Raw genomic sequence first — 27,895 nt, forward strand, 5'->3', positions numbered from 1 at the left:
ACATGCTTGCTACCTCCACACTCGCCAACCCCCCCATTGTCATCAAACCCGTGCTGCACCTCTCCTCGCGGCGTCCAACGAAACTTTACAATTCATCCGATTCTCCCTGGCTCTAAAAGGTCGCTGGCATCTGACCTACATACTTCGCTCTTGTCCGGGTCTAACGCGCAACCCCACGTTCCACTTCCGCCGTATTACGCTGCACGCAATATCGAAGCCTAACTTACATTGTGCCAGAATTGTGCCAACCCCAACTGCACCCGCTACGATTGAATATCAAAATAAGCAAACCCAGGCCGCGTTATATGCTTTAACTCAGGTGAGTAGTATACGGAAAGCCCTATCCTGGCTGCCTGCCCGCTGCCCTGGCTTTTGTTATTTTTACCGCTTCGTGCCCAAGACCCTGACGCGACCTTGCAGTAGGACCACCGCACCCAGCCCTCCGATCCCAAGGGCATCCAAGCCCGAGTCTAGTAGCTTCTAGCCCACTTTCTAAACAACGGTGTAACATTTCCTCCCGCACACAGGATACGCGCATATAGGAATTGAACGCTGTGCGAGCTAAACCGCCACTTCGCCCGCTCCGCACCTTCACGCCGACCTCAGTCAGCGTGCATGACAGGGTATACACGGCTCTTCTCTTCGTGGCCGATCAACACAGCCCACTATTTCGTGCAGGAGTCGCGCAAGCCCTGATTCCAACGTGTAAGCAAACACTTCAGAGCCAACGTGGCAACCAAGGAAATCGAAGGAAGCCAGAAGCCGAAGTCTGCAGGTATCCATATACATCATGTCGGCATCCCCTCCAAAAGAACCGGATGTTGAACAAGGAGTACAATCGCCTGGCAACGGAGAAGGACCTATGGATTCTCAAGACCCACACGCCTCTGGACTGGGCTACGAGTTCGAAGTGAAAGAGCAGGACCGATGGCTGCCAATAGCAAATGGTTAGTCACCCCCTTCTCCAATTTTGATTTGTTCGCGCGGAGCAATTGTGTCTATACGTGCACGTTTAAGCTCGCCCCTACTGGCATCGCTTCCATTTGTCATATTTCAGTATTTGCGCATGTGGCCCCATTTGGCCACTCGTCAAGCTTGAAGCGCAAAGTCTTGAGCTTCAGATGTGCTACCGCGACGAGGTTCCCAGCAATGTCCCAAGACTCTTCTTCCCCAGTTGAACAGGCGCGCCGCTCTTCTAGGTCTAAGAGAAATGATGGTGGATCTGACGCTGACATTCGTAACTTTGCACCAGTTGCTCGAATCATGAAAACGGCGCTACCAGAAAATGCAAAGATTGCAAAGGAAGCTAAAGAATGCATGCAAGAATGCGTCAGCGAATTCATTAGCTTCATCACAAGCGAAGGTAGGTCCTGAATATTGTATTTGATCAGAGTCTGCCATGCTGACAATTAAATATAGCTTCTGAGAAATGCCACCAAGAAAAGAGAAAAACTGTTAACGGAGAGGATATCCTTTTCGCCATGACCTCATTGGGCTTCGAGAATTACGCTGAGGCCCTGAAGATCTATTTGGCAAAATACCGCGAAGTAGGTCCACATTAATAATCCTGATCCGTTTATTATCAGTCATAATATATACAGTTTGTTTCATAGGACCTCATCTAATCCTTCGATGTAGACACAGTCGGCTAGAGGTGAGAGCCAGCAAAATCGCCCCAACAGCCAAGGCTTCGGGTCAGCTGCTGCAGTTGGGTCATCAGCCGGTGTGAATGCAGCAGGAGGAACCTTCAACAGCACCGAGGGGTCAAACAATATCCTTGGAGGCCAGCAGGCAGAATCTGGGGAACATGACCCGAGCGGCTTTGGAGGCTTGTACAGCACCGGCATGCAAGGCGGACACAATGGATCTGTTGGAGGAGACGGATACTAAGCTGTTTTTCCAGATGATGCGACTCACTTTGGCCATTACGGTTCTCCGATATGCGCTTGAGGATGCTGCCTATCATTGGCGTGTATGACTACAAAAACGACTCTATGTGGTACGGATAGCCTTTGGCTGGTCTCTGGCTGCTGATTAAAAGGGGTCAATTATTATATTTGGACGCTTCTGGCTGTACAGGGAGTCGCGGGCCAAAAGTATGGGTGGCGGCGATATTTAGACTTTTCGCTCCTAATGAGCACCAGGAATGCGGGGCTTTCTTTTGGGGAGCATAGGATTGTATGTTCGAGGTTAGGTGTACACGGTCTACTAAGGATAAGTAGAGTGTAAGGTGGCGGTTATACGGAATGTTTCAAATGATACTTATAATTTCTTGGTATTTCAATGATGCAATAAATACATATAAAATATAAACCCAACGTACCTGTAAAAGGATTTAGCACCAAGAATGAAACTAGTTTCGAAGTTAAATTATACGGCATAATTCACAACATATCCATACAGTAAATAAGGTATTGATAAAAATTACAATAAAAACGCAGTCGACAAAAACTTCCTCGCATTACGCAGTCCAGCACGTCAACTGTGAAGGCACGTGCACACCCGATAAGAGTAGCGCACAAAACTCTTGGAACATTTTCTGACGACGAATCTGCCTAACACGCGACCACAAAACTCACTTCAACCCTTCCGTGGACCCCATACCGACTGGCGCGGCCACATACACTCTACACAATACACATTCATGATATTGAACTGCTTCATGTAAGGGGCTGTCAGGCTCTTATTCATAGGCTGTCGCGCTCCCATGGCGCCAATGGTTCGCCCTTCACCAACACACTTTCAACCGTCAGGCTCGTCGGCTTCGAAACCTACTCCAACCAAGACGTTATTGCGAAAATCAGCACTCGCTGGAAAACGAAAACTCGACGATGCTGGTCTTGATTTAGACGGTGACGACATCTCTGCCTCTATGAACCCTGCAAAGCGCTCCAGGATGGTGACCTTCAACCCACTTGTGCAAGAACAACTTTTTACTTCATCGCCTGAGGCACCAACCGACTTATACGATGTTAGAAGGCTTGTGAGGAAAGCGCTAGATGAACATAATAGAGCCGGAGGGGACGATTGTCGATACGATGGCCTCAAGGAAGTTTTTTCAACGAAGAACAGGCCGCAGGGTAAAGCGGAGACTGATCTTATGAGGGCGCATTTGTTGGCTTTGACTAACTGTGTCTCGCTGCTGGGAAAGAACTCGTCAGGACTCGTCCGGGCTGTCTTGGAGTCGGAGTGGGTTGGTAGAGATGAGCCGTACGTCAGGGCGTATGTGAACTTCCTGAGCAACCTAGCCAGCGCACAGGGTGCTTATGTCGGAACCGTTCTATCTATGCTGGTTGAGAAATTCTCTACATGTATATGCGACCCGTCATACGAGATTAACAGTATAACTGACAAAATGCAGTGCGCATCTCAAATGGAAGGTTGGACGACTGCCCCATCGTTCACCGCACCCAGCTGTCGGCTCGCGTTCACACTGCTCTCAAATATCTATTGCGCCTGATCCCTTCAGCATCCGGGACACTCGCACCCATCCTCGCGGCAAAATTCCCTTTCTCCGATGAGTCGAAGAAAGCTCACATGGCGTACATCAACAACTTAATAAAGATCATCGATTACGCACCAGAGTTAAAGTCGGACATTTTTGCGCTAATCACGGAAAGGCTTGTCAAGATTGATGTCCAAATGCAAATTGACCTGGATGACGATGTGGCTGCAGCAGTTGTCCAGTCAGTGTCGAATCGTTCGGACTTAACCGGAGAGGATGATTCCGAGGCGGACGACAGCGATTCGGATTCCGATGCGAGCGACGACTCCCTGGACGATGAGCAAAACCGCGTCAAGGCAATGCACGAGAACGTTGAGAAGATGGATGCCATCCTGGATACCCTCTTCGAACTCTATACCCCGCACTTTGAGGATCCACTTAGCTCCAGCGCAATATCTACGTTTGATACCTTACTGTCTCACTTTCGTAACATTATTTTACCGACATACCGTTCACGCCATACCCAATTCCTCTTGTTTCACTTCGCCCAGACTTCGGAGCACCTTATCGACACCTTTGCAGGAGAATGCGTTGACCTCGCCTTCAAGTCTGGCCGCCCGGCTGTATTAAAGCAATCCGCTGCAGCATACCTCGCATCATTCGTTTCTCGTGGCGCCAATGTACTCCCACATGTTGTGCGTGATGTTTTCGACTATATCGGCACTAATCTTGATCTCATCCGGTCTGAGAATGAACTTTCGTGTCGGGGACCGGACCTTCAACGCTATAGCACATTTTATGCGACTACCCAGGCCCTCCTGTACATATTTTGTTTCCGCTGGCGTGACCTTGTGGTCTCTCCATCTGCCGAAGAGGGTGAGATTGACGAAGAGGACTTTGTTGGCCGGGACCTGGAATGGCGCGCTGGAGTAAAGGAACTCCTAGACCGCACAATCTATTCTAAGCTCAACCCGCTGAAAATTTGTGCCCCATCAATCGTGGAAGAGTTTGCGAAGATTGCACACCACCTACGCTTCATGTATGTCTATCCGCTTCTGGCAACAAACAAGCGGATTAGGCTCTCGCAGTTTGCATTAGGTGCAGGGAACGCATCTTCTGGCTTATTGAGAGACAGCGGCTTTTCAACAGGGGTAGCCACAGAGGATGGCGAAGAAGAGAGCTGGCACCAGCTTGTGGCATATTTCCCATTTGATCCTTATCAGCTACCAAAGAGTCGGAGATGGGTCGAGAATGATTACGTGGCTTGGAGAGGCGTACCTGGACTGCGTCAAGATGAAGAAGAAGAAGAAGATGATAGCACTGATTCTGGGGAAGATGATAGCGGGGATGACGACGACGATGTAGAGGTCGACACAGCAACGGATGACGAGGAGAACTAAACTTATTCTCGTCGACGGCTGGCGCTAAATAATACGAATTGACGCCAATCTACTTTTACTGCATAGCGTATAGGAATGGGAAACACGGAAAAGTGTGGCGTTTTGAAGCGAAGGCGAATGTGCTGGTGGAGTTCGAGTTATACCTTGATTAATACTTGCAGATCTAGGCATATCCATGATATAATGATCAGAGACCCGGAAATGATTGCCTTTTCTGGGGAATTGGCTATATAGGAATACAAAGCTTGCAACTACTTCTTTCTTTTGTGGCCTTGATGATATATGCTGTGACTCTGCTTGGGAGCTGAATATATATTTTTTTCGATTCCTTTGTGATGTCGACTTTCACAATTTCAAAATAATGGTTACTAAAAGTCAACGCAACTACCATTCCATCCTAGTTTTCTTTTAAAAAACTTCATCAATGTAACACACACTTCTCTTTAAGTGTAGAAAATTGCATATATGTATTCCACAACGTGGTACCAAGTTGTTATATTCAACGCGAGTGGCTTTCATAGGCCTTAGGATATCGTATAGAGGTGGGGTCTTAACAAACAGGTAAATTATATGTAATTTTAGATAATATATTAGTCTATTAAAAGATTAATCACTAACCTTCCTGTAGAGGTCCGCGTTCCTACTATATAGTTCTGTTATGTGACACTTCTGTGGCGTACACTAGCGTAAATTTAAGCGCTTGCCGCCTCGAATCTGGAGAAACAATAGAACCCCACACAATGTGGCTACGTTAATTGGCGGTAGAAGCGGCAGAAGTAAAACTTCCCGTTAGGGCTGCGCAGGGTTCGACGCTTATTTAAACGCGTAGGTTGTCCTCGACTACTCAATGAGCACCCTGCATCGTGAGCGTCATAACCTAAGTTTTTACAACCGGAATCGACTAGTAGATGCATCGTTTTGCCTATATTGACCTGCAAAAGATTTAGTTTAAGCACAATGGCCGTCCGGTTTTGAGCAACCGTATCCCGATGACCCGCCCAAACTACTAAGGCTTGGAGAGCCAGTGCTAATGGCATCCCCGACGCTCGGGTGTCCCAATTATTGTCGTAGAATAGCCAACTCTGCCTAGTTACCTAGCAACAAGCGTTTTTATATTTTGGAGTTTCCGTCGTGAGTCTAATTCCTTCTTTCTATCTACAACCCCGACAAAACCACGTCTACACCACGCCACGGACCCCAACTTTCTTCAAACATATTGCTCTCTACTTTGATTTGCATACTTCTCACATTTCATCAATACTACTTGGCTTTCCATATATGATACGAGAGAGTTCACCACTTTGGAACCCCACTCTCAAGACAACTATCATTGTTCTCTATCTGATTTCACAACAACACCCCTCTACATCTACCAACCATCTAAATCAATCACTTGTTGCAAGTGCTTCATTCTCTACAAGCATAGAGTTTCTTGCGAACCCTCTTGATCCTCATCCTAGTGGATGCTCATCCAAAGAACCATATTTGCTTCCTCTTTCAGAAGCCCCACCACAGCCATCTAGTACGAAGTGTGTTGTTGCAAGGCAACAACTAACTGTCTTGCCACCGGTATTATCATAAATCTGTGCAGACACGCTATCACCACCATGGGCGGAAGTAAAAACCCCAAAGTGGCCGACAAGCAGCAGATGCCCTCCGGGGGGTGGACTCCGCCACACCCAGAATTGATTCCTGCTCCATTATTTTCCCGGGGAACCAGGCAGCTAACACCGACGGGGACGACAGCTTTACCTCCAGTTATCGATCAAATAGGCGCTGCCTCACCCGCCCCTATTGCATCTCGTTGGCTGGCCCCACCCACGCCTTCAGTTGGCCTGAGCAATTTAGATCGCAGTTCTACTTTCGGTAGGAGCGAGACTGTTATTCGGCTGTTGCGTGGTGACCGCACACCTCGTTCCAATATCGCGAAGATGGACTTTCTGTCCGCAAAGTCGGATGATATCCAGTCGACCAAGACCAAGGCGGTGGAAGATGCACGCCAAATGCAAGTCAGTGTGATCGAGGAATGCAAGAAATCTTCTCGGGATCCTCCAAATTATATGTTACTGGAATTGATTGGGAAAGGAAGTTTTGGGAGAGTCTACAAAGCTTAAGTCTTTCTACAATTCGCCCGCGCAAATGCCCTGGTTTTAATTTGAATCTACTGTTTAGGAAAGACTTGACTTCTACCGCGGTTGTCGCTGTCAAGATTATCGATATTGACGAGGGTGACACTTTGAACCCACGCCTCGCCGATACTTATTCGGAATTTATGAAAGAAGTCAATGCACTTAAGCTTCTCAGCGAAACAAAGGCCCGGAACATCAATCATGTGATTGAAGCCCTTCCGGTTGGCAAGGCAATGTGGATGATAACGGAGTACTGCGGCGGCGGCAGTATTTCTACATTGGTAAGTTATTATCTGTGCTTGTATCGAACGCAAAGCTGACAGCCCTCAGATGAGACCAACACCAAAAGGCCTCCGCGAGCGGTACATTATTCCCATTTTGAGAGAGGTTGCAGAAGCTGTTTATTGGGTCCACCAAGCCGGTATCATTCATCGAGACTTGAAATGTTAGTTCTCCTCCAACTTGTGACCTAAACATCATGTTAACATATGCTAGGTGCGAATGTCCTCATTACCGAAGATGCGTTCAGCTTTGTGATTTCGGTGTCGCTGGCATGATGGAGACATCCCTCGATAAGAGATCCACATTCATAGGCACTATAAACTGGATGGCGCCCGAGCTGTTTAACGCAAACCCACATTATGGCAAAGAGGTTGATATATGGGCTTTTGGATCGATGGCTTACGAAATGGCCACAGGCCTGCCCCCAAACGCAAGATCTGGAATTACCGATGGCGCTGAAATGGGAGACTATCTCAAAGAACACATCCCACGGCTCGAGGGGAACCAGTATAGTGAGGGCTTGAAGAATATCGTGGCATATTGCCTCGAAGAGCGTGTTTCAGACAGGCCGGACATCAATCTGTCCAGATGCATCCGTATATTTACAACACCAACAATGCATATCCAGCATATTCTCTTGTTGAACTTGTCAGGGCCTTCAAACACTGGGAGGTCTGGCGGTTCTCGAAAGTCGCTTTTCATGTTGGGAGGCGCACAAGGTCCATCTGATGCGTTTCCATCTAGCGAAGATCAGGATAATTGGAATTTCTCCACAACTGCTGCGTTTGATCAGGCCGTTGGTGATTCGACCAACCTACAGGACGTCATAAATGTTTATGGCAGTTCCGTTGATCTCAGCACTGAGTTAGCAGAAAAGACTTCCAAGCCCTCCCGCCAACAACAGGCAAGAGAACGTGGCAGACGCCGCCCTCCGCCAGAGCTATTGAACCCAATTAAAGCTCCCCTTGAAAAACTGTTCGATCCTAATACAATCTCCAACTACGAGGATAACTCAAGGATACATTATGGGCGAGACTTTGTAATGCCAGTCTCTGACCTTCCACTGAGAGAAAGGGACGACACGGCTCAGATATCTATCAGAGACACGATGATCGATTTGGGCGGGCATGACACTGAAACTGGACTATCAAGTTTCCCAGATCTTACCATCCGACCTGACCGAGAAATTCGCGCCAGTGATACTGATAACACCGATGACATTGAATACAGCTACGACGATAACACCATGCATGGTTTTGGCAGACAACCGTTATCGCATCCAGCTGAAAACCCAAACCGTCGCACCCGGGACTGGAAATTCCCATCCGCTCCAGCAGCATCTTCAGACGTGGAAACAAGCCGTTTTCCAAACACAGCGGCTCCAGCCCGCCCTCCTGTCACGCTGGGATCCGGTGGTCGCCCAACGCTAGTGCACCACCCCACAGAGCCGCTCGGCGTTGGGTTTAATAACTTTATGGCGTCTGCACCCACTTCCCCCAGACAATCCATTCGAGAGTCTCTGATAGACCTTGATTTCGGCCTTCCAGATTCCGCACCGGAATACGTTCCGGACTACGCCCCAGAACCTTCTCGACCATCTACCGCTGATTCTACAACAAGTAACGAATTTGTTTCAGGCAATCCTTTTGATTTGGAACGCCATGCGTCGACTAGTTTCCGCAATGCACCAAGGGAACCCTCTCTTTATCTTCCGGGGGACTCAGGATTTGCAGGCCATTTCCGCGCCCGAAGCAACCTGCAAGATGTAGCAGATATATCTGACTTCTCCGGCTCTGATGCCGAGCAATATGGCCCGCCAAATGGCCAATACTATGGCCAGCGAGCCCAACAGATGTTCGACTACTTTGACGCAGATTATTTGCAGCCTCCGATCATCGAAAAACCGTTCAACCACCAATCAGCCCCGTCCTGGAATACACCCCAGGGCGTAGTCTACGGCATGGACCGATTTCCGTCGCTGCCAATTCCGCCTTCTATGGGAGCGTTGGCGGGCACATCAACAAGCGAAGAAATGGCAGGCGAGCTTCAACGCCTTCTTGGTGGTCTGACCACACAGCTGGAAGCTTACCGGGACGTTGCCGAATCTCTCCCTGCAGGCCAAAACGCACCCAATCAGCGCGAAAAAAACCACTCGGATGGAGTGAGACATGCACTGTATGGTTGTTTATATAGACTCAAAGAGATCCAAGTACGATATTACCAAACCGATACCATGGATGATGAATTGTGTTTTTTTTGTTGGCATTAAAGGAAACTTCTACGAAACGGGCGCCTATGTACGTTGAGTCAATAATGAGAGTATACATGAACCAAGTGGGTTTCAGGCGGCTATAATCTTTGTTGATAGAATAAGGCTTGCCTTTGGTTTATGTCTCATAAGACTTGACTTGAAAACGTCAACGGTTCAATAGATAGCGAGCGGAATTGTTCACATCTGAGTGTAATGAAACTTGAAATTTTACGTTAATTGAGTTCGTACTGAATATGCCAGGGTCTATTAAGTTATTGACCATTTCCCGGTGAAGTGTGAAACGTTTGGATTTGGAACCACCTCACGTCATGCCTAGGCTGACGCCCTTGCCGTGTAAATTATCATGCATGGGTCACTGCGATTGTTTGGGCATTTGTATTATTTCATTAAAGTCTCGCTCGCATACTCGTTCTCCTTTAGGCTTAAGAATCAATACTAATGGGTATTCTTGATCCTCTACACGCAACATGATCCCCTCCAGAACGGCGACCTGCTCCACTACCCCACTGGAGATGCATTCCATTGTCCCTCATGAATGGCAAGCCCAGCAAAATATCCGTGTCCAAATGCTTCCCCTCAACAATCCATGCCTCACCCTGAACCCGAATCGGCTCCCCCCTTTCTCCAATAAAAGTGAGGGGAAGCATTATTCGCTCATCCGTTGAATCGCCCTTACCGCTAATACCTGACATAGTTATCCCCACGCCACGTGTCACCGATATGCCTGGGAAATATCGTCGCAGGGAAGACCGCTTTATGAGTGTCATTGAGGCTCCAGTGTCAATTATGCAATGGATCTTTTTGCCAGACAGCGACAGAGGAAATGTTACCGGAGTCTCAGAGTCCCTCGACCGGTCACGATCAATTCCATGGCTACCATTACCACCTTTGGAACCGCCACTGCTCCCTTGGTGATCGAGATTCAAGCCCCAAAACATATCAGCAAAATCTCCTAGGCCATGGCCTGAACTGTGACGAGGAGCAGGTCCTCGCTGGAACTTGCTGAACTCTCTATCATAGCGGTTTTCGTCGCCGAAGTCATCAAAGACTCTGTCTGGAAATGGCCGCATTTGAGGCGGAGGGCCAAACCCGTGGGGCATGAAACCTGGTGGGGGCCGCCGTGGCGGGGCCATTGAAAGCCTTGGGGAAAACGTGCCACGAGGGGGGCCATAATAGTGGCCAGGTTCGGGTCTGTGAGAACCATGTCTGGGGTTGCAACCTGGTCCAGAAGCCCACCCATCACCTGGGCTCCATCCCATATCGCCCATGGCGTCTTCTCTCTTATGAATCACGAAGGAATATCGAGGTGGATAGTTGAATGTGGAATAGCAGAGCGTAGTAGAGGTAAAGCAAAGCGTTCAAGACACGGAAGATAAACAGGTAATAAAGATATATCAGATAGAGTGAATTGTATAGCTTTATATACTTAAATCATCGCTGTTATTCGCCGTCCATAGTGAGCAAACCCAGTTACCCTGTAATATTATTTCATATGACACACCTCCAAGTTGCACATTCACTGCCAGTCTTCCTTATTTTCGCTTTCCTCCAACTCGAATCAGGCGCCCTTTGCGCTGCGTCCACTCCGGTGGCCAACTAGGTATTGCACCACTTTGGATTCAACATTAATGGGGATTTTGTGCCCCTGAACCATGATGGAATCGGGTTCACCGATGCTACCCCATTCAAGACTCATCTGGTCAGACCAAGGAGACACTCAACATCAAAACCACTGTCACAAATCCATGCCTCTCCTTCAACAGTGGCTTTTCCATTGCCGAAATCAAATGTTAGAGGCATCCTAAATCTTTGATAGCTAGGGCTCAGTCCAGCACCGATGCCTCCGAGGTTTATCCTTTGTCTGCGCGAACAGGAATGCCTCGGAAATGTTTGTTGTATGCAGCAGTAGAAATTAATGTCAGAGATGCCCCAGTATCGATCAGCAAGTTTATGCGTTGGCCGGATGCTCCCAGAGGATATACATAAGGGGATTCGGAGACGGCAACTCCACCTCCACCACTAGGGCCTCCTAAGTTGCCGGGACCAACGCCAGGCCATTCGGTCGGTTGTGGATAAGGGCCGGGGAAATTCTGCCCCCCAGAGCCGGGAAAGTTGGATGGTCCCGGGCCTGATGGTGGTGGGAACTCCGGGAAGTTCATTCCACCAGGCATTGGTCCTGGAAAGCCACCACCGGGATTCTGGCAGTCACCAGTGCAACCATGGCCACATGGCATAAAAGGAGGAGGCATTCCAAATCCGGGAAATGGAAATGGGGGCATGAAACCACCCATTCCGCCGCCCGAACAGGCTTCGCACCGTGGGTCCCCGCAACCGTCGCCTCTGCCACCGAATACGATGTCCATTTTCCAAGATTTTGCTTTTGTTGGCACGAAGGGGATGATGTGCGATGTAATGGGTATTAGCGATAGTTCGAGAGTTAGAAGGACTTATGAGGATTCTGTGGGTAATATTGCGGATATGGACGACGAAACAAGAGTGGTGGTGAACTGAAGGCAACAATTTATCACCTTTAACGCCTGTTTTCATTCATATCTATCACTGGAAAGCTCTGAATGTACTGGTGACTGGAGACCACCATGTTGATTTGATAAAAGGTCGAAGGAATGCTAGAGAACCAGGCAATCATAGAGGATATCACTGCCAGAGTTATCGAGCTTGGCTGGTATTGGGAATCTGAATAGTGTTTAATTGCTCGCCCATATCCACCTTAATTGAGCACCAACAATACATTCACACCTTGTGGTATAGTTGCAACCGGTCTAGGCGGCCGTTGGCGGGGCTGCCAATAAAAATACAAATTTGATGTACAGTAAGTAATTGATATACCCCTTGTTCTTACAATATCTTCACCCCAGTTCCGGCGGCCTGCCCCATAAAGAAGTGCTTGAGAGGTCCCAAAGCATTCACCGCGCTCAGGCCAATGCTTCGCAGAGGCACTATGGGGCCACTCTCAAATGCGTACAACTTGTGGAGTTTATCCACCACGCCCATTAGCACATGGTTTTTGGCATATCTATCCGCATTATAGCTCTCCAAACTCATGGAAACACCAATATCCAGTCCATGAGTCACGGAATACTCGATTGTTTTCACGAGGCTCTCGACATCGCCTTGCCCTTGATTCAGACCTTGTCCGGCAAGAGGATGGACGGTGTGTGCAGCATCTCCAATCAGAGCTACGCGCTCGCCGATATAAGTATCTGCATGGCGCATTTTGAGTGGGAAAGAGGCTACTGTTCCCTCCTGGACTGACAGAACCCGTTGAGGGATTCGATTGGTATCAGAAGAAGTATGCTGGGATCGCCAGTTATACTCATCGGCCTGGCCGGAAGTAAGAGTGTGCATATATGTGAGATCAACGGGCGACAGGCGGAACGCAGCATTGACCATGGCTGTGAAGTCTTCGGTGGATAATGTCTTCAGGAGCGCGGCTCGCCCCGGTGTCGTTGACCAGACGAGGGTTGAGAAACGTCCCGGTAGTGGTAGCATGGCGGCTGGGCCGGTGGGAAGGAACCTCTGGTATGCAACCTTGCGGTCTTCGCCGCCCCATCCCTCACCCTCCAATTCGACTGTAGCCACAACCCCGTGCCTGTTATAATCCCACCCCGAGCTGTTGATACCCGCGAATGCTCTGACAGGGCTGTTGGCGCCATCGGCTCCAATAAGTAACCGTGCCGCAATTTGCCGGCCACCCGAGAGCTGAACAATAGGCCATGACCGCAGGTCTGCCGTCTCAGTTTCTTGGCCGAGTTCAATATTCTCTACTTTCGTGTTGTCAAAAATCGAGACTCCAGATAATTCGTCAATCCGTTTGAGAAGGCCTGATGTGAGGTTCAGGTTCTCGTTCATATATGCTATCGTTTTGCCCTGCGACCCTTGCGGCCAGTCGAATTCTATCCTCGACCCTGTAACTCCATCCCACACCTGCATCTCCTCGTACGGCTGCACCCTGTCGCGCTTGACATTCTTCCACGCGCCAATTTTATCAAGGAATTCCACGGAAGTGGGTGTGAGGGAGCTGCATCGGTTCGAATATTGTGTTGACGGGAGCGACCATGATCGCGTTCGGCTTAGATCCTGGCTTTCGATAAGAGCAACTTTGAGGCCGGAAGTGGCGGCAGTTGCCCCTGGGAAGAAGTCAATTGATGTTACAGAGTGGATTTCAAGATGCTGGTCATACTCAATGCTGCCAGGACACTTAGACCAGCTGGTCCACCCCCCACGCAGACCACATCATATAGTTCTGGTGATGATTCCGTTGCATAACCTCGGCGCTGTCGAGGTGCTAGGTGAGAGCAGCTACGGCAGATAAATCTACCAAAGCTCTGAGTTGTAGTCCTGGTCGCTAATTGCTTCATGCTGAGGTTTGGGATGTGTGAGGTTGATTTAGCTGCTCGAGGTTGATTAGGACGATGGCGTTTAAGCGCGGCGCCAAGCGCCCATACCGAAGTTTAGACGCGACCTCGACGACACTGACGTTGGAGACCAAACTTGATAGCTGGACTGTCGCGATTTAGCTTGCTGCCTCCTGGCAGGTTTCTATTCGAGATATTTACGTTATTAGAGAATTTTTGATATATTTTTGTTCAATTAATTTACTATCTACCGATCTGATTTTTGGCAAATCTCAATGTGATGAGACCAGGCCAATAACCAATATCATATGGTAATAATTTAAGAGACAATCAATTCCTATATATAAGGCTATGAAGTTCCATTTCGCGGAATAATGCGCGCTTTCGTACTCCTAACAATGACCAACGCCTCCGAAACACCATAATTCCATGCATCCATATACTCCGCCAACCAGCGCCTTCTCCACATGATAAGGAAAAAGTCGAAAAAAAAAAAAAAAAACACCCCAGCCCTTTGCTGTCATGTCATTAACATTAGGTCGTCGCACGTCGATCAAGCTTCAATATCTGGCACAACCTGGCTTGGTTCCCTCGGGTCAAACCACGCAACTCGGCGGTCATCTCCACCGTACGCTCCGACTGTAACCCAGACGTGCTTAAACGGAACCTTGACATTAACAAGCTCTCTGTTTCCAAGCCACCTCAATCGGCTTTCTGGCTCCATTGCGCTCCGGCCAATTCCACCATTTGTGATCCACTCTTCAACGATGGCCTTGATGAACTCAACCTTACGACGGAAGTCATTTGCAGCCGGGATGCCCTGAATCATCGGGTCAACCTGGATGCCGCGGCGACGACTTGTCATGCCATTGCGTGTGGAAGGCTTTGTCATGAAGTTCAAGAAAGCTTGTAGTGGGAAAGAGAGATGTTGGCGATCATCTAGCGCAGCGCTGGGCAAGTTGCCGGTGAGTGCTAAATCGCGTGCTGCCTCAAGAGGAAGGTGATAGAAGTCGCACCAAGTTCCATCTGCCGAAAGAAGTATTTTTGTGTGGTCTGGGAAATTGAACTGCAAGACGTGTTAGTGATGGTTTAGCAACTCGCGGCTGGTTTAGCTTACCTGGAAAGAACCATTGAGGAATCCCCAGCACCCAACATCGCCAAAACGCTGATAAAATGTAACCACGTTGCTTTTATTGAGGTCCGAGGAGTCCGAGTCGTCATCCAGCGACAGTCTGTTGAGGGCGTCATCGTATGGGTGATCTTGGTCCCGGCCAAATACTGTCATATAGTTTGCGAATTTCCTCCAAAGAACGATCTTCTCACGCTTTCTGTCTTCCCACTCGTCCTTTCCTCGGCTTAATTTTCCTGCCACGCCATATTCCTCGCTTGCTGCAAATGCACGGGGGTTAACCTTAACACAGGAGATCCCTTCGTCGCCATTGTTTTCGAAGAACTCAATGTCCGCTCCTGAAACCGGCACAAGCTGGTTTCTATCAGGATAGTTGGGATTGCGTCGGTTTTGAAGGTGCTTCTCGGCATTTCGAACGACGACACAAGTAGGCGGAACCTGGGTATTCGGATCACCAGAGACAGGTAGAGACTTGAAGATGCATCCGACACCTCCGTCATTCAGAATGTAGCCCAATCCAAACTTGTTGGTGTAGTCAACCCACTTCACAACTATAGTTGGCTCGGAATCGGGCCCTTCCAGTGCCGGCCCAACTGATCTACTGTTCAGCGTGCGTTCGATCTCTGTATAGAGAATTTGAAGGCTCTTAGTGACGTGTTTCGGCTTGGAGCGGTGAAGAAATTCAGCATTCTCAGAAGGGCTGAATATGGAAGCAATGCCTGGATCACGGGACGAGGACTTTACAGCCGGCGCTGTAGTCTCCGATCTTGATTTCCCCAGCTGCTGTACCATGTCTGCGCCTAGACGTGCTTCGGTTGCCATGACTGACTCGGAAACGCCTTTACCTTTGCCCTCTCTTCTTGTCCTAGTCCTAGTTTCGGTGGAGGTCTGCTCCTCCTCAGACGCTTGGTCAAGAGTTGCTCGTCGTGTGCTGGGCCCGGATTCGGCCTGTGCTCTAGGCCGGCGAGCTGTTGCCGAAATAGTTGGCGGCTGGTTCTGGGCGCGTTGCTGAGCCGCGAAGCTCCGTGGTACAGTTTTATATGCGGCTGCCAGGGTAACTGGCCGATGTGTAAGCGGTTTCTGGTCGTATGCCTTAGACTTGGTTTCCGCTCTAGATTCTTCCCGTGCAAAAGTCGCTTTATGCTCCCATACTACCTCGTCAAATGGCCGGTATACAACGTTGTCTGCCAGAGGTACCGCTGGTGTAAGGCCTGCCTTCTCTTCTGCTGCAACCTCCCTATAAGTGCTCGAATGCACCTTTTGAGTCGTGCTCCAAGGCCCAACATCACTCTTTACGCAAAGGGCCTTTAGATTCCTGGCATATAGGCTTGCCCTTCCTCCGCGAAGGCTGAGAGTAGCAAATTGGTTTGGGTCAGGAGAATTTTCCCTGAGGGAAGGCGTCATTTCTTCCTCCTGTGGGACCCACCCACTGGAGAAAAATGGATGCTGAACGATGGTATCGCAATCCGGACGCTCTTCTGGGCTTTGGAGGAGGAGTGCTACCAGGTCCTTAGCTTCTTGGGAGATATAGTTATTAGTTTTGTCCAATGAAGGCCAGTCGTATTCGCGCTCTCTCGCCTTTCTGTATATTTCTTCCTGCGTAGTGGATTGGAACGGTGGGCGGCCTGTGAGCATGGCAAATCTAAATAAATGTTAGCGTGCATCTTGAATTTGTGACATATTGGGGGAACTTACATGATAATACCCAAACTCCAAATATCGACTGCATGGTCGTGGCCCCCTTTTCCCTTTTCTAGGATCTCCGGAGCGATGTAGTTGGGTGTCCCACAGAGTGTGGTTCTTCGGCACGCAGTCATATCCTTCCCAGACATGAGCAATGCAGCAAGGCCGAAGTCTCCAACCTTGACGTTCATATCTTTATCTAAGAAAATGTTTCCCATCTTCAGATCTCGGTGAATAATGCCCTTCGAGTGCATATATTTGATAGCTCCAGCAATTTGAATTGTATAAAAGCGGACTTCTGGCTCGGTAACGAATCTTCGCTTCTTCACCATGTCCATTAAGGAGCCATTTGGGCATAGCTCAAGTACTATGTATGTACTTTCTTGGTAGGTGAAAGCCCTGTGGAATTGAACGATATTGGCGTGTCTCATCTTGGAGTGGATTTGCAGTTCCGTTTGAAACTACGAGTAAGTTAGAATGCTAGTTGCTTCATTAAAAATAACGGATCCCCTATGGAACTTACCTTTTGCTCCATCTTCTTTTGTGGCATGATGCTCTTCACTATCTTCAGAGCATACTTCTCTCTTGTGCCTGCCAGGACACCATCATGGCAAATCGCAAAGCCACCCTTCCCCAGCAATTTTCCAGTTGTGTATGTTGCTCCATTTGGGCGATCAGAACTCGGAGGCTCGTAAACCTCAGCGGGAGGTGGTGGGGGATGGTCTTTCTCTCTCGACGAAATTTTGGCTGGCGGGGCTTTGGTTCTTTCCTTGTGCGCAGCCTGTCGAGGCCTGAGATTGGCATTAATATCCAGGGGCGATAAGGCGGCCATATCTATGCCTTCCGGATACAGGCACTCCCAAGCAAGATATGAATTTACAGTTGCAAACGCCTCTTTTGTGGTAGCTTCGTATGTCTCGTCTTCTTCAAGCTGATCCTCTTCTTCTCGGTCGTGATATTCAAAATCAAGGCGAGCAAGGTTATCAAGCAACTGTTTCTCGTTGGAATCGTGAGCGCAGTATATCTGTATAACTCGTTGATTAGTAAAAAAGACCAACTGGTGAGATTCGTCTTCAAGCAGAGGCCTGACACAGTCCCTGGGTATAGACAGGGCCTGGCAAAAAATAGACCCAGCTAGATAGTGGGCCTCCTCCCCATCGTCTTGATAGAGTATATCGTGCACTGGCCCGATCTCCTGGTACCATGGGTCTCTTGGAGGCTCAAAGTCGATCTCGCTATCTGAGTCGCTAGAAGAGTAATATGGTTGATCAACCTCGCATTTCTTCCTGATGATATGCTCAATAATTCGCTGTGGCAGTCGCATATCCTCATATAACAGCCATCCTACCGGTGGCATGCAGGATCCCCCCTCCATGATCGCGTGCTGTTCGGGTAATGAGCGTTACTTACAAGGTTGGCTGGGTTTTCAGGTCTTTCGAAGCGTTGGCATAATAAGCTAGGCGAAGCGTTAAGCAATTGCAACTGAGCAAATCTGGAGCCTTCGAGATGGCTGTCGTTTTTTGTTGTCGAAGCCAAAAACTACTGAAGACCGATTCCAATACCAGCTGTTGATTAAAGATACACTTCAAATCAGTCAAGTTCGGACGGTGTGGTTGGCAGAGCAACTGACGGTCATAACATATGCCGAGCTCCGATAACAAACGTCAGACCGCGATACCCACTGTGGAGCATATTGAACTGGAGCAGATTACTACCGACAAGACTATCCAGGGTCCTTTCTTTACCATATCTATATTGCAATGGAGTTGAAATAGTTGTCTTATTTTACCTGTGTCGCGGGCGGGTTAAATTGCTTCCCATACATTTCACAGAACACATCGGTTTGGAGACTGTCTAAAATCCATGCCCAGGCAAACCTTGGCAGTTACCATTATCTAGACGCCATTAGGCCTTTATCCCATCATGGTGCCTTTACCATTGTTCAAACTTGCATCTTTATTTGTTAGACATATTTCCAAGTATGGCGCAGTAAGTGCATCCCCCCCTCTCGCAATGCACCGCAGTTGCTGACACCAGCTATAGAATAGAATTAAGATCCAAGCCCACGAACACCCGTCACTGCGGCGCATAGCAGCCAAATATGGACAAACGATACACCAAATAACCATGCGAGTCTCCGTCGCCTCCATGCGCGACGTGGCGGCGGAGAAACGAGCGAAAGAGAAGGCGGAGGCGCCGACAGTCAAGACTGCGGAGCAGGTGAAGGCCGACGAAGAAAAGGCCGCCGCAAAGGCTGCTGCTGCTGCAAAGGCCGCGGCGACAGGGACCAAAGAAAAGGTCTCTTCTTATGACCCCAGCAGGAGCATATGGACGCGCAAGTTTAGGCCTATACCAGAAGCGAAGGCTGTCGATTTGTTTGCCGACGTCCTGGGCGATGCGTTTGTCCTGCTCGTTGCAGGTGGCCTCATTACATACGAATACGTCAAATCCAAATCGAAGCCCGATCAAAATACAGTCAAGATTGCTGAATTAGCAGAGCTGCTGAAAGACGAGGAGCGCAGGGTAGCGGAACTAGAAGAGGTGGAGAAGAAGCAACAACTTCGTGTTGATGTACTTGAGCAAGCTTTGGAATTGCTGAAGAGTGAAAGAGCTACAGGGAAGCTAAAAACGGCGTAGAACTGGAAGGTTTACCTTGGCTACCCGAATAGTATTTCGTATCATGATCTATGGACTCTTTACAGAACGAGGTTCGCAGCTTTATTTGCACATTTATATAAGTAGTGCAAGAAGGCGTAGGTGTATATACTCTACTTGTTTGTATAATATTACATAGACTCTCCCATGGTTGGGGCAACCCGGCAAAGGGACCGCTCGGGTACCTAGCAAGGTGCTCTTGTAGTTCGGCGATTGGGGAACATCAGATTATGTTCTCGTGTCTTGTCTGGGGAAATCGCTCCTATAAGACAACCCTACTATATATACCCATTTCCAAGAAGCTATTATCGTGCATTTCATTCGTATTATTCACATAACCTTACATTAAGTAGACCTTTTACATCTCAATATCAAAATCTATCTGAATACTCTGCCTGTTGCGTTGGGGGATAAATTCCCATCGTGCCATCAAACCATGTTCTGCAGCAGCTTACGAAAACGGCCTCAATGGGAGCCAGTCCCGTCCAATCTTCTGTCCATACCTGCTCCAAAATGGCAAGGTAAGATAATGCCTCTCCTCTGACAAAGAGGTTAAAGATTCTGACGCCGAGGAGAGAAAACCCTCAACACTCACGACATAGCTGTCCCGATATACGGGTCTGGAGAACATCAGCATCCCATGCGCTTTCTGCTTTTATCCGCATCAGACCTGGACACCCAAGAAGGAGTTGTGGAGAGGGTAGAAAGACTTAGTCTCTTTAATGGAGGGCAATATGTTGGCATTGTTTTCCTATTGAAGGAGAAAGACGGAAAGAATGGCTTCACTGCATACATAAAGCTTCAGACAATGTTGGTAATCCACGGACTCATACCTATATAACCATCCAGATGAGCTAATCAAAGCAAAGTTTGCTCGACCTGAGACTCGAAGTGTCCATCATACCTCTCAACAGCCTCCGCGCTTTATCCATGGCAATCTTCGTCTGCCAGCGCCAGATTCTTCAATCAAAGCCAATAATAGTGCCCGTCTCGCCCGTTACTATACTGTCACACTGCTCCGCCCGAGGGCAGCTCCAGGAGCACACCAAGAATGTGCTGAGCGATATGTTCCACGGTTTCTCCGAGCTGGCCGTGGCAGCAACGGCAGCGGATGGTCAAAACGCTATCAAAGAATACGTGCCGGACAAGGGACAAGCGGAACAAGCTATAGAATTTTGGCTTTGTGAATACGTTGTTGAGTGAAGTCTGGCAGGGTTCTGATGTGATAGACGGGAATATTTGCGTGCTCGAACAGATATGGCTAGAAGAGGATGATGCTCAGGCACTACGATGGCAGGGGGTATGATGTGCTTCTAGCTACATAAAGTATCTATCACTTGGGGAATCACAAAGGATTATCGATATTAGCCACTACCTTTTGAGAAGTGACGACGGCATTGTCACACGGGCCATTTGCAGCTTCTATCTTGGGAGTTGAGAACGGAAGTGCAATCCATTCTCACCAGCAAGCGAATACCGAAGTCGAGGATCCCTCGCTACTTTTAATAAAGTAAAGTTTTTAATTCTGCTCCATTGGCATCCTCACTGGGCAACACAACGACACGATCACCATCAACACATGGCAGATCACATCACAGACGACCGCCTCCAGAATCCCACTGAAGAAGTGGCGTGGCTGGCGATACTACTGTGTTGACTAGCTCTTCCGCATCTGTAAGACACGCCAAGGCGGAGGGGTGGTGGAGTGAGGCGAGGGACCAATGAGACCCCTTCTTGAAGTAGAGGCACCAAAATAGTGTCACCTCCCGCCCGCTCCTCGGAAAAGATGATGATGTCTCCTTGCTGCATGAGTCTTTGGTACCCTTACCAAGGGCGGTTCAAGGCCTCCCCTTGACCAACAGTGGCAGTAGGAATGGTTATATTGAGGCAGCCGAAGGATTAAATACAGAAATAGTAACCTGTTGGTGTTGGCTTTGCTGGATTCGCTCGATATGCTGGGTTTGCGGGCTGTGCTCTCTCCAAACGTGACCTGCCTCAGACCAGACTCTGCTACGTCGCGGCAAGGGGTGGGCCAAGCTGGTGCGGCACCTCGGGAGGAGTTGGGGTGGTGGTTCCGTCATATGTGGTGGTCAATAGGAGTATCTTATTATTTGTCTTCAACAGAGGCATATTATAGGAACAATCTAGTGATTGACGAAGAAAGCGCACTATTTACCTCGCCTCCGAAGATGCGATAGTTAGTTAGTTACTCTATACTGGTACGGTGAGTGTGGACTGCCCAATGACTGTGGCACCTAACCGCCTGGCACATATCGATCGGCCAATCAGATGCAAGACCGGCACCAACCTGCACATACTGCACCTCGACACCTCCAGCCGTGCCATTCTTCACTTCACTTATCCCCGGTATCAACGGTCACACAGTTAAAATACCCTCTACACTCTACAGACCTACATACTTCCCAGTGACTAATGCCCCAATCGGCGTCTTATATGCACAAAACCAGTAATCTGCTTCCCTCTTTTGCTTTTCCATACTATCAATTATGGCCGCTCTGTGGTGTGTGTTCAATTATAGCTCTCAAACTCCAATTGACCGCCTAGCCGCCCTCCCCCCCCCCGGCCCGGCGATGGTCCCACGCCATGTGGCCACGGCGTTTGCTACAGTACGTGCGTGGAATGGAGGCGCATGGTGCGAGTACGTACAAGGTAACTTAGGGTGTCCCCCAAGTTTGACTTGACCTTCCCTGTCTCTCTTTCTCTTCTGTATGATCTTTACCCCATCCCTCCTACATCCCTGGTTTCATTCTCCTCATCATCCGCTCCTGGTCGCCGGCATCTTCAGCACCTCTCACCATCCGAGTATCACCATTCATAGACTGTGGACTCACTCATATCCGCCTTCACCACCAGCCCTCGCTCTCAAACACCCGTCCCGTCTCGAGTCCACCGATACCACCATCCTTCATCGCATCTAACGATCGCGCGCCTTGGAACCGGAACAACCCTCGAAGCCGAGCGCACACTCCTCCGCCTGCAACAGTACCAGAAACACGGACGCCCCCGCGCAACGCCCCGCTCGCTGGCACGAACGGAAGTGATATAGTAGGGCGCATGGCCGGTTGAGCCAAGAGGCCTCTCTTCCTCGCCAGCAACGCTGTCGCACTCATCGCCGTCGTTGTCCATAGCCTCTCTTTCCTACAGTCTACTTTCTCCTCAGGTCCGCTGGTTCGGATACCTGTCACTTCTTTCGCCTACAGCACTTTCGCCTTTATTCTTGCTACTGTTATATTTGGAGTCGGAGCCACTGTAATTACGCCAGTTGAACTCTTCGCGCAGATCAGGCGTTGCAGGCTCGGGACTGCAGTGGAATACACATATAATACACCATGGGCAAGCTTATCAAGAACCACTGGGCGCGCCTCATCATCCTCTCTGCCTCTATATGTACGTTTTCCGCGAACCACACAGCCTCCTTACGAACCCTACTAACTCTGAACCTCCAGACCAAATAGCCGCCGCAATCGAAGGCTTCTTCTGGCCCAAGATCTTCTGGGACTTCCTCACCAAGAACCTCGACGGAGCTGTAAAACCCATACCAGTGCTGCAATCCATTAACCTAATAATGGGGCTCGTCATCACAGCCTGGGAGTGGCCGCTCGGCATAATCGCAAAGACCGCCCTCCACCGCAGCATCGAGGCGCGACTGGTCGTCTACCCCGTCGCAGTACTCTCTGCAGCGCTACTATACCAGGCCACCAACCCTGCGATATACTACACTATCGGCATCGTGGTCTACTTCTGGGCATACATCGAAAACGAGGTGAGCTTCCCTGTTCCGCGCATATGTTCGAGGCGGTTGCTAACACATGCTAGATTGTCGTTGATAAACCGTGGAGCTTACCGCAGCGCGGGAGACCGGGCAAGGTATAGCGAGATGAAAGGGGGATACGGAGGTGCTTGGCGTATATTTGGGAGCGTGGGATGTGTATTGTGTGGGCATGAGCGAGGCGTTACGCTGTCTTTTTAGCTGCCCGCGGGGAATGGGTACATATCTTCACGTCACACACTGATGATGTTGAGACCGAGAAAGCCTGCGACGCCGTTGAGGGGCCAGATGGGGAATTAGAATAGATAGTATAATACCAATTAAAAACTTCAGCATGAACGATCTTGGGAGATTCAAATGAGCAAGGAGGAGGTGCTTTGGCCGCCAACTTTCTCGTGGTGGAGATGGAGCGAGGGCAGCAGTTTATTTCTTCAATACCAAGAGGTTTTTTGAAACTGTGATGAGAGGTTACACTCGGCTTGGCTGGTACTTTAATAGCCTTCCTCCTGGGCATGACACACAGGAATTACCTCACCAAGCCCCTGAGCACAGCATCCATGATCTTTGCCGTGTTACTTGTTCGTGTCTGATAACGATTATGGAAGTAACACAGCATAACAACGCATCACATCCCCAACTCATCGTACATTGTATTCCTGTGACTTCACCAAGGCCACGTCGTCAGCATTGGAAAATCACTGTAGGATTCCCTATTCCTTGCAAGAGGTACTATAGCCATAATTAAGCTAAGCTACCATCACAGAAGTCCCTATTCCCGATGCCGTTCCGGTCACGCCTCATATGCACCGATCATCAATGGTTCCCTTCATCCTCCCCAGCCCCGACGGGCCCCTCACGTCATCCATAACAGTACATTCATCCGTCACAGCAGCGAGCGCTCTAGAACTGGCCACGGACACCGATCGTCTCGTTGGTGATGCCTTGCCTGGCGGTTGCCTGGGAGCATAACTGTTAGTATACTTGCGTTGGGGTTGTGATGGGGGTGGAAGTAAGCGGGGTAAGTGAAGCACATACCTCGGACTCCTGGAGCGTTCCATCCTGCAAGATCTTCTGGATAACCTCGTCTTCCTTCGACGTGCCGAACTCGTTCTCAAGCTGCGACTTGGAGGCCGTGTTGAGCTCACCCTGTGCACCGTGCCTGTTGCATGTCATTAGCATTCATCCCCGCATTGGCAATGGTAGGAGGAGTGGGGTGGTGACTTACTTTCCGGTCGTGAAGACCTTGAATGCGTCGACCACCTCGACCAGCGCGATGGTCTTGTCGTCTCTCCACTTCTTCAGCATAGCCGGGTCCTCGACGAAGACGACATAGTCGTCGGTGCTGCCCTTGTAGTGGACCTTTGACTGGACACCGGTTCCGCGAGCCATTTTGATATGTAGTTGGAGTTGGTGGGGTGAGGTTTGTATTGTGTTGAGTATGGAGTAGTTAAAATTGAGAGTGTAGTATTGAGTTTTCAATGTAATGTGAAGTGTTTATGATAGTAAGATCAAAGAAAAGGAAACGAGGGGTTGAGTGAGGTTTTGTAGCTGCGAGGTTCATGGTTTCGTCATCGAATCGTTACCGTGCACGCCCCAGACGCCGTGAGCCGAACGTTCCTAACTTGGCGCACTACGTCATTATTGAGAGAGGGGCAGACAGGACACGCCAATACCCCTCAGGGTCCACTACTCTACTTTCTATCATCTTCGAGATGTCTTTGGTGTGATAATTGCTATTGGTGGAGTATAACACGGGTATTTGCATAACTGAGCCACGTTCTATAAATGTCTGCAGAAACCCCGAACAATGTAGAGAACTCTTGGACGGCGAGGGGAGGTATAGCTGTGTTCAAAGAATGTACCCTCCTACCTCCCATCCCCAATCGAAGATCTCGGTATACAATAGAGACCGTTTTAAAATACCTAAGCAGCGATCCCATAGCTGCATCCATCAGACTGGCTTTACCAGTGTTTGATTTTCACTTTCTTGAGAAATCTGGCTCAAAGGAGAGCCAGAGTGACCACCAACACTGCCTCCGGAAACACTTCTCATCATCTTCCGGCCCAGGCTGATTTTGCGAGGAGTTGATGGTGGTGATGCAACGTAGCGATTTTTGTCTGGCTGTAGGACGTTCTTCACTCTCAACGCCGCCAAGCGCTTCATCGTTCCGATGGGACTACTCTCAGTAACAGGGGGCGCCGCCAAGGTGGCCATCTTTTTATCAAATAGAGAGTCAAAGCGCAAGTCCAAGTCGTGGATGGAAGTCGTCGGTTGGATATTGTTTGCTGCCGTTTCTAAGACGTTAGACCGGATAGGAGAGCCGGGGCATTTGTCTGAAATAGCAAATTTGCTGTCGCTATTGTCCTCGCCGGGTGAGCCAGGGGGATGCTGTGGACTAACAGCGCTTCCTGAGAGTTTGGCGAAATTACTTGTGATGCCTACTACGCTTAGTTTTCTCATCATGGAGCTCGCCGAGGAGCGCACAACATGCTCACTCCGGGCCCGTCCAGACATTCCCGGATAGGGTAGAATTTGCTTTGTCCACACGTCTGAAAGTAAACGCTCCAATCTGACCCTTTCAGCTCTTGAAGGGGCAAGAACTGGGATGCGGCTTGTCCCCAGTAGTGATTGTGATCTATTGACTGCTGCATTTGTTGACGGGGCCGCCGTGTCTTTTGTAGCGCTTGTATTCTTGATAATGACTTGGCACAGAGGTGATTTCGGTCCAACTGTCGTGGCTCTTCGAATTGAAAGCCTCCTTGCAACAGTGCCTTAACATTTTAGATTGCGCCCTTTGTGAATAGTTGAGGTATATACTAACCTGGTTTTCCAAAGACAGTCCCTAGCGACTTGATTCCTAGTGATACTGTGGTCATAAAGGCCTGGTCGCAACTGTCGGTATGGTCTCGGCTTGTACAAATGTTGAGGCGATTCCTCCATTCTAGTTCTTCTTTCGACGAACACGCGCTAAAGATAATCTCAGAGAGCTGATGATCACACTCGAACACTATTTTCCAAGAATATGGTGCTGTATGGCATTGAATGCCTAGCATAGTTAGTTGCAATGTCGGTGGTAAAATTGTTATACGCTTCAGAATACACACCTTTCCCATTGTCTGCTTCCTCGATTCGGATATCGTTGAAAAATATAATTGCACCCACATTGTAGACGCCCTCCAATTTTTCAACGGTGGCAAGAACCAGGCAATCTCGATATAATAAAGTTATCATATGTTGACCATCTACTCCATTTTTTGTTTGCCACGCAACATGGAGAACACCACATAGATGTACATGCCCCAGGGATCTAATCAAAGTTTTGGATTGAGGATCAACCTGCCGATATCTCAGCATCAACCTTGTGTGAATAATAACTGTGTGAATTGGCTTACCTGATCAGGAATTAGAAGTCTGTCCTGGAGAAGCCATGTCTTTTCCATTGTTGCCTTCATGAGGGGGTCCTCTGTTGCTTTATTGATCTCCGATGTCATTTCTCGTAGTCTCACGAGAACCTTTTCAATCTCCATGTGCGACTCTGGGCAATCACAGACGGGCGTCTGTCTAAGCAGCTCAACAAAAAGGAGTGGGTAGCGGCAAACACGTTGTATAGGCTAAGTCAGTATTAGCAATTGCGGCTAATACTCAGCCTTTCGGTGGATCAGCTTCTTACCTTCACCAGTAAATCACCTACAGTTAACGATTTGTTAGGTTGGCCGTTTTGGATATTGGTTGACTCCAGAGAAGCCGCCAAGGCCTCCAGACCTTTCTGATATTCCTCCCACTGCGGTAATGTCTTGTATGCCGATGCTACATTCTTAACCATCATCTCATACTTCGCTCCGTATTCCTCATACGCAAAAAAGAGGTGCATCTATGGGCAATTTGTTAGCAGTTTTCAGGCCGTATTTGCGTATGGGAATTTGTGGAAAACGAGGATAAGGGAAATCCTTAACATACCCTCTTGCCGAATACTTTCGCCACGTCAGCAGCGACTTGGGCTTCTGCTGTCATCCCAGGGATTTTCTGCACCCACGAAAGGTCACCAGAATTCTCAGGAACGGCATCAAGACTCCTCCAGCGATGATGCCCCTTCTTCTCGGGTGGGAGACTAGATATATAATCTGGCTGTGTGTACTCCGAGTGAGGGACAACTCGATGAAGGTCTCCCAAAAGCTCGTCATGTAGCTCAACAATCTCAGACAAGTTTCGACTAATTGAAGCCCGGAGGCTTGGTAGCATTGGAACTGAAGCCAGAAAAGTCACATACACCTATGAGGTACCTATCAGCCCGTGGATTTTCGACGATAACTCAAGACTTACATTCATTAGAAATTTCACATCTCCAAAATAACCCTCCTCAGTGCTTATAATTTCTTCGAGCACTCGACGCCGCCGGATAGAACGATTCGTTACTGCAACATCATTGGCTATACCCCTGGCAACACATGCACTGTCTTCAGAAGTGCGGGGCCCAATATTAGACGCCCTACTGCTACGGTCGGTCTTCTGATGCTTCGAGGAATGCCCACGGTTCCGGGATTTTGTAGCGATACTGAAGCTTGCAAGGCTGATACTGGCACTTTTCACTGCCGTCACGAACCCAAGCGATGAACCAGATGCAGATTTTCGAACGCGATGTCGGGTTCGATTTCTGGATTGCAAGGAATAAAAATCGCTGTCAGAAACTCCAGTCCCGGCAATGCTATTCGCTCTCCTGTGTCTCCGTGTTGATT

The 27,895-nt window shown here is 49.0% G+C and overlaps 11 protein-coding genes across 11 annotated transcripts; 6 read left to right on the forward strand and 5 right to left on the reverse strand.

The window, feature by feature from the left end:
* Positions 1-790: 790 nt before the first annotated feature.
* VC83_05071 (uncharacterized protein) lies at positions 791-1,890 on the forward strand (the record flags this gene model as incomplete). Its single annotated transcript, XM_024468696.1, has 4 exons — positions 791-947; positions 1,253-1,363; positions 1,420-1,547; positions 1,639-1,890. The coding sequence occupies 4 exons, from the start codon at positions 791-793 to the stop codon at positions 1,888-1,890; spliced, it is 648 nt and encodes a 215-aa protein (XP_024323772.1).
* Positions 1,891-2,448: 558 nt separating this feature from the next.
* Positions 2,449-5,098, forward strand: VC83_05072 (uncharacterized protein). The gene is made up of 2 exons (XM_024468697.1): positions 2,449-3,311; positions 3,362-5,098. Exons 1-2 carry the CDS (start codon positions 2,708-2,710, stop codon positions 4,843-4,845), a joined length of 2,088 nt encoding a protein of 695 aa, XP_024323771.1. The 5' UTR covers positions 2,449-2,707; the 3' UTR covers positions 4,846-5,098.
* A 602-nt stretch (positions 5,099-5,700) lies between these two features.
* On the forward strand, positions 5,701-9,859 carry VC83_05073 (uncharacterized protein). Its single transcript, XM_024468698.1, has 4 exons — positions 5,701-5,976; positions 6,592-7,255; positions 7,305-7,419; positions 7,470-9,859. Coding segments are annotated over exons 3-4 (2,058 nt in total). The 5' UTR covers positions 5,701-5,976; positions 6,592-7,255; positions 7,305-7,417; the 3' UTR covers positions 9,526-9,859.
* A 73-nt stretch (positions 9,860-9,932) lies between these two features.
* Positions 9,933-11,891, reverse strand: VC83_05074 (uncharacterized protein; the record flags this gene model as incomplete). The annotated part of the gene is made up of 2 exons (XM_024468699.1): positions 9,933-10,771; positions 11,400-11,891. 2 exons carry the CDS (start codon positions 11,889-11,891, stop codon positions 10,481-10,483), a joined length of 783 nt encoding a protein of 260 aa, XP_024323777.1. The 3' UTR covers positions 9,933-10,480.
* Positions 11,892-12,384: 493 nt separating this feature from the next.
* Positions 12,385-13,907, reverse strand: COQ6 (Putative ubiquinone biosynthesis monooxygenase; the record flags this gene model as incomplete). The annotated part of the gene is made up of 2 exons (XM_024468700.1): positions 12,385-13,676; positions 13,730-13,907. The coding sequence occupies 2 exons, from the start codon at positions 13,905-13,907 to the stop codon at positions 12,385-12,387; spliced, it is 1,470 nt and encodes a 489-aa protein (XP_024323776.1).
* Positions 13,908-14,175: 268 nt separating this feature from the next.
* On the reverse strand, positions 14,176-18,275 carry CDC5 (polo kinase). The gene is made up of 5 exons (XM_024468701.1): positions 18,127-18,275; positions 17,240-17,740; positions 16,729-17,177; positions 15,022-16,675; positions 14,176-14,970 (listed from the first exon to the last, which is right to left on the reverse strand). Exons 2-5 carry the CDS (start codon positions 17,546-17,548, stop codon positions 14,458-14,460), a joined length of 2,925 nt encoding a protein of 974 aa, XP_024323775.1. The 5' UTR covers positions 17,549-17,740; positions 18,127-18,275; the 3' UTR covers positions 14,176-14,457.
* Positions 18,276-18,418: 143 nt separating this feature from the next.
* VC83_05077 (uncharacterized protein) lies at positions 18,419-19,663 on the forward strand. Its single transcript, XM_024468702.1, has 2 exons — positions 18,419-18,705; positions 18,760-19,663. The coding sequence occupies exons 1-2, from the start codon at positions 18,640-18,642 to the stop codon at positions 19,351-19,353; spliced, it is 660 nt and encodes a 219-aa protein (XP_024323774.1). The 5' UTR covers positions 18,419-18,639; the 3' UTR covers positions 19,354-19,663.
* Positions 19,664-19,807: 144 nt separating this feature from the next.
* VC83_05078 (uncharacterized protein) lies at positions 19,808-20,574 on the forward strand (the record flags this gene model as incomplete). The annotated part of the gene is made up of 3 exons (XM_024468703.1): positions 19,808-19,892; positions 19,947-20,181; positions 20,241-20,574. The coding sequence occupies 3 exons, from the start codon at positions 19,808-19,810 to the stop codon at positions 20,572-20,574; spliced, it is 654 nt and encodes a 217-aa protein (XP_024323779.1).
* Positions 20,575-22,721: 2,147 nt separating this feature from the next.
* On the forward strand, positions 22,722-23,265 carry VC83_05079 (uncharacterized protein; the record flags this gene model as incomplete). The annotated part of the gene is made up of 3 exons (XM_024468704.1): positions 22,722-22,779; positions 22,839-23,155; positions 23,209-23,265. The coding sequence occupies 3 exons, from the start codon at positions 22,722-22,724 to the stop codon at positions 23,263-23,265; spliced, it is 432 nt and encodes a 143-aa protein (XP_024323778.1).
* A 766-nt stretch (positions 23,266-24,031) lies between these two features.
* VC83_05080 (uncharacterized protein) lies at positions 24,032-24,682 on the reverse strand. The gene is made up of 2 exons (XM_024468705.1): positions 24,387-24,682; positions 24,032-24,320 (listed from the first exon to the last, which is right to left on the reverse strand). Exons 1-2 carry the CDS (start codon positions 24,548-24,550, stop codon positions 24,134-24,136), a joined length of 351 nt encoding a protein of 116 aa, XP_024323995.1. The 5' UTR covers positions 24,551-24,682; the 3' UTR covers positions 24,032-24,133.
* Positions 24,683-24,851: 169 nt separating this feature from the next.
* VC83_05081 (uncharacterized protein) lies at positions 24,852-27,488 on the reverse strand (the record flags this gene model as incomplete). Its single annotated transcript, XM_024468706.1, has 7 exons — positions 24,852-25,933; positions 25,984-26,208; positions 26,267-26,498; positions 26,555-26,773; positions 26,833-27,033; positions 27,120-27,431; positions 27,483-27,488. 7 exons carry the CDS (start codon positions 27,486-27,488, stop codon positions 25,113-25,115), a joined length of 2,016 nt encoding a protein of 671 aa, XP_024323996.1. The 3' UTR covers positions 24,852-25,112.
* Positions 27,489-27,895: the final 407 nt, after the last annotated feature.

The sequence above is a fragment of the Pseudogymnoascus destructans genome, assembly GCF_001641265.1.
Source record: "Pseudogymnoascus destructans isolate 20631-21 unplaced genomic scaffold scaffold_11, whole genome shotgun sequence".
Lineage (NCBI taxonomy): Eukaryota > Fungi > Ascomycota > Leotiomycetes > Thelebolales > Thelebolaceae > Pseudogymnoascus > Pseudogymnoascus destructans.

What these genes read in the sequence shown, in the direction of transcription:
- VC83_05072 (XM_024468697.1), top strand. Translation starts at nt 2,708, where the DNA reads ATGGCGCCAATGGTTCGCCCTTCACCAACACACTTTCAACCGTCAGGC. An exon ending in GGTTGAGAAATTCTCTACAT is followed by an intron (nt 3,312 to 3,361) that starts GTATATGCGACC and finishes GACAAAATGCAG; the next exon opens with TGCGCATCTCAAATGGAAGG.
- CDC5 (XM_024468701.1), bottom strand. Translation starts at nt 17,548, where the DNA reads ATGGCCGCCTTATCGCCCCTGGATATTAATGCCAATCTCAGGCCTCGA. An exon ending in AAAAGAAGATGGAGCAAAAG is followed by an intron (nt 17,178 to 17,239) that starts GTAAGTTCCATA and finishes ACTTACTCGTAG; the next exon opens with TTTCAAACGGAACTGCAAAT. An exon ending in TCCTCAATGGTTCTTTCCAG is followed by an intron (nt 14,971 to 15,021) that starts GTAAGCTAAACC and finishes CACGTCTTGCAG; the next exon opens with TTCAATTTCCCAGACCACAC.
- VC83_05077 (XM_024468702.1), top strand. Translation starts at nt 18,640, where the DNA reads ATGGTGCCTTTACCATTGTTCAAACTTGCATCTTTATTTGTTAGACAT. An exon ending in ATATTTCCAAGTATGGCGCA is followed by an intron (nt 18,706 to 18,759) that starts GTAAGTGCATCC and finishes CACCAGCTATAG; the next exon opens with AATAGAATTAAGATCCAAGC.
- VC83_05080 (XM_024468705.1), bottom strand. Translation starts at nt 24,550, where the DNA reads ATGGCTCGCGGAACCGGTGTCCAGTCAAAGGTCCACTACAAGGGCAGC. An exon ending in AAGGTCTTCACGACCGGAAA is followed by an intron (nt 24,321 to 24,386) that starts GTAAGTCACCAC and finishes GACATGCAACAG; the next exon opens with GCACGGTGCACAGGGTGAGC.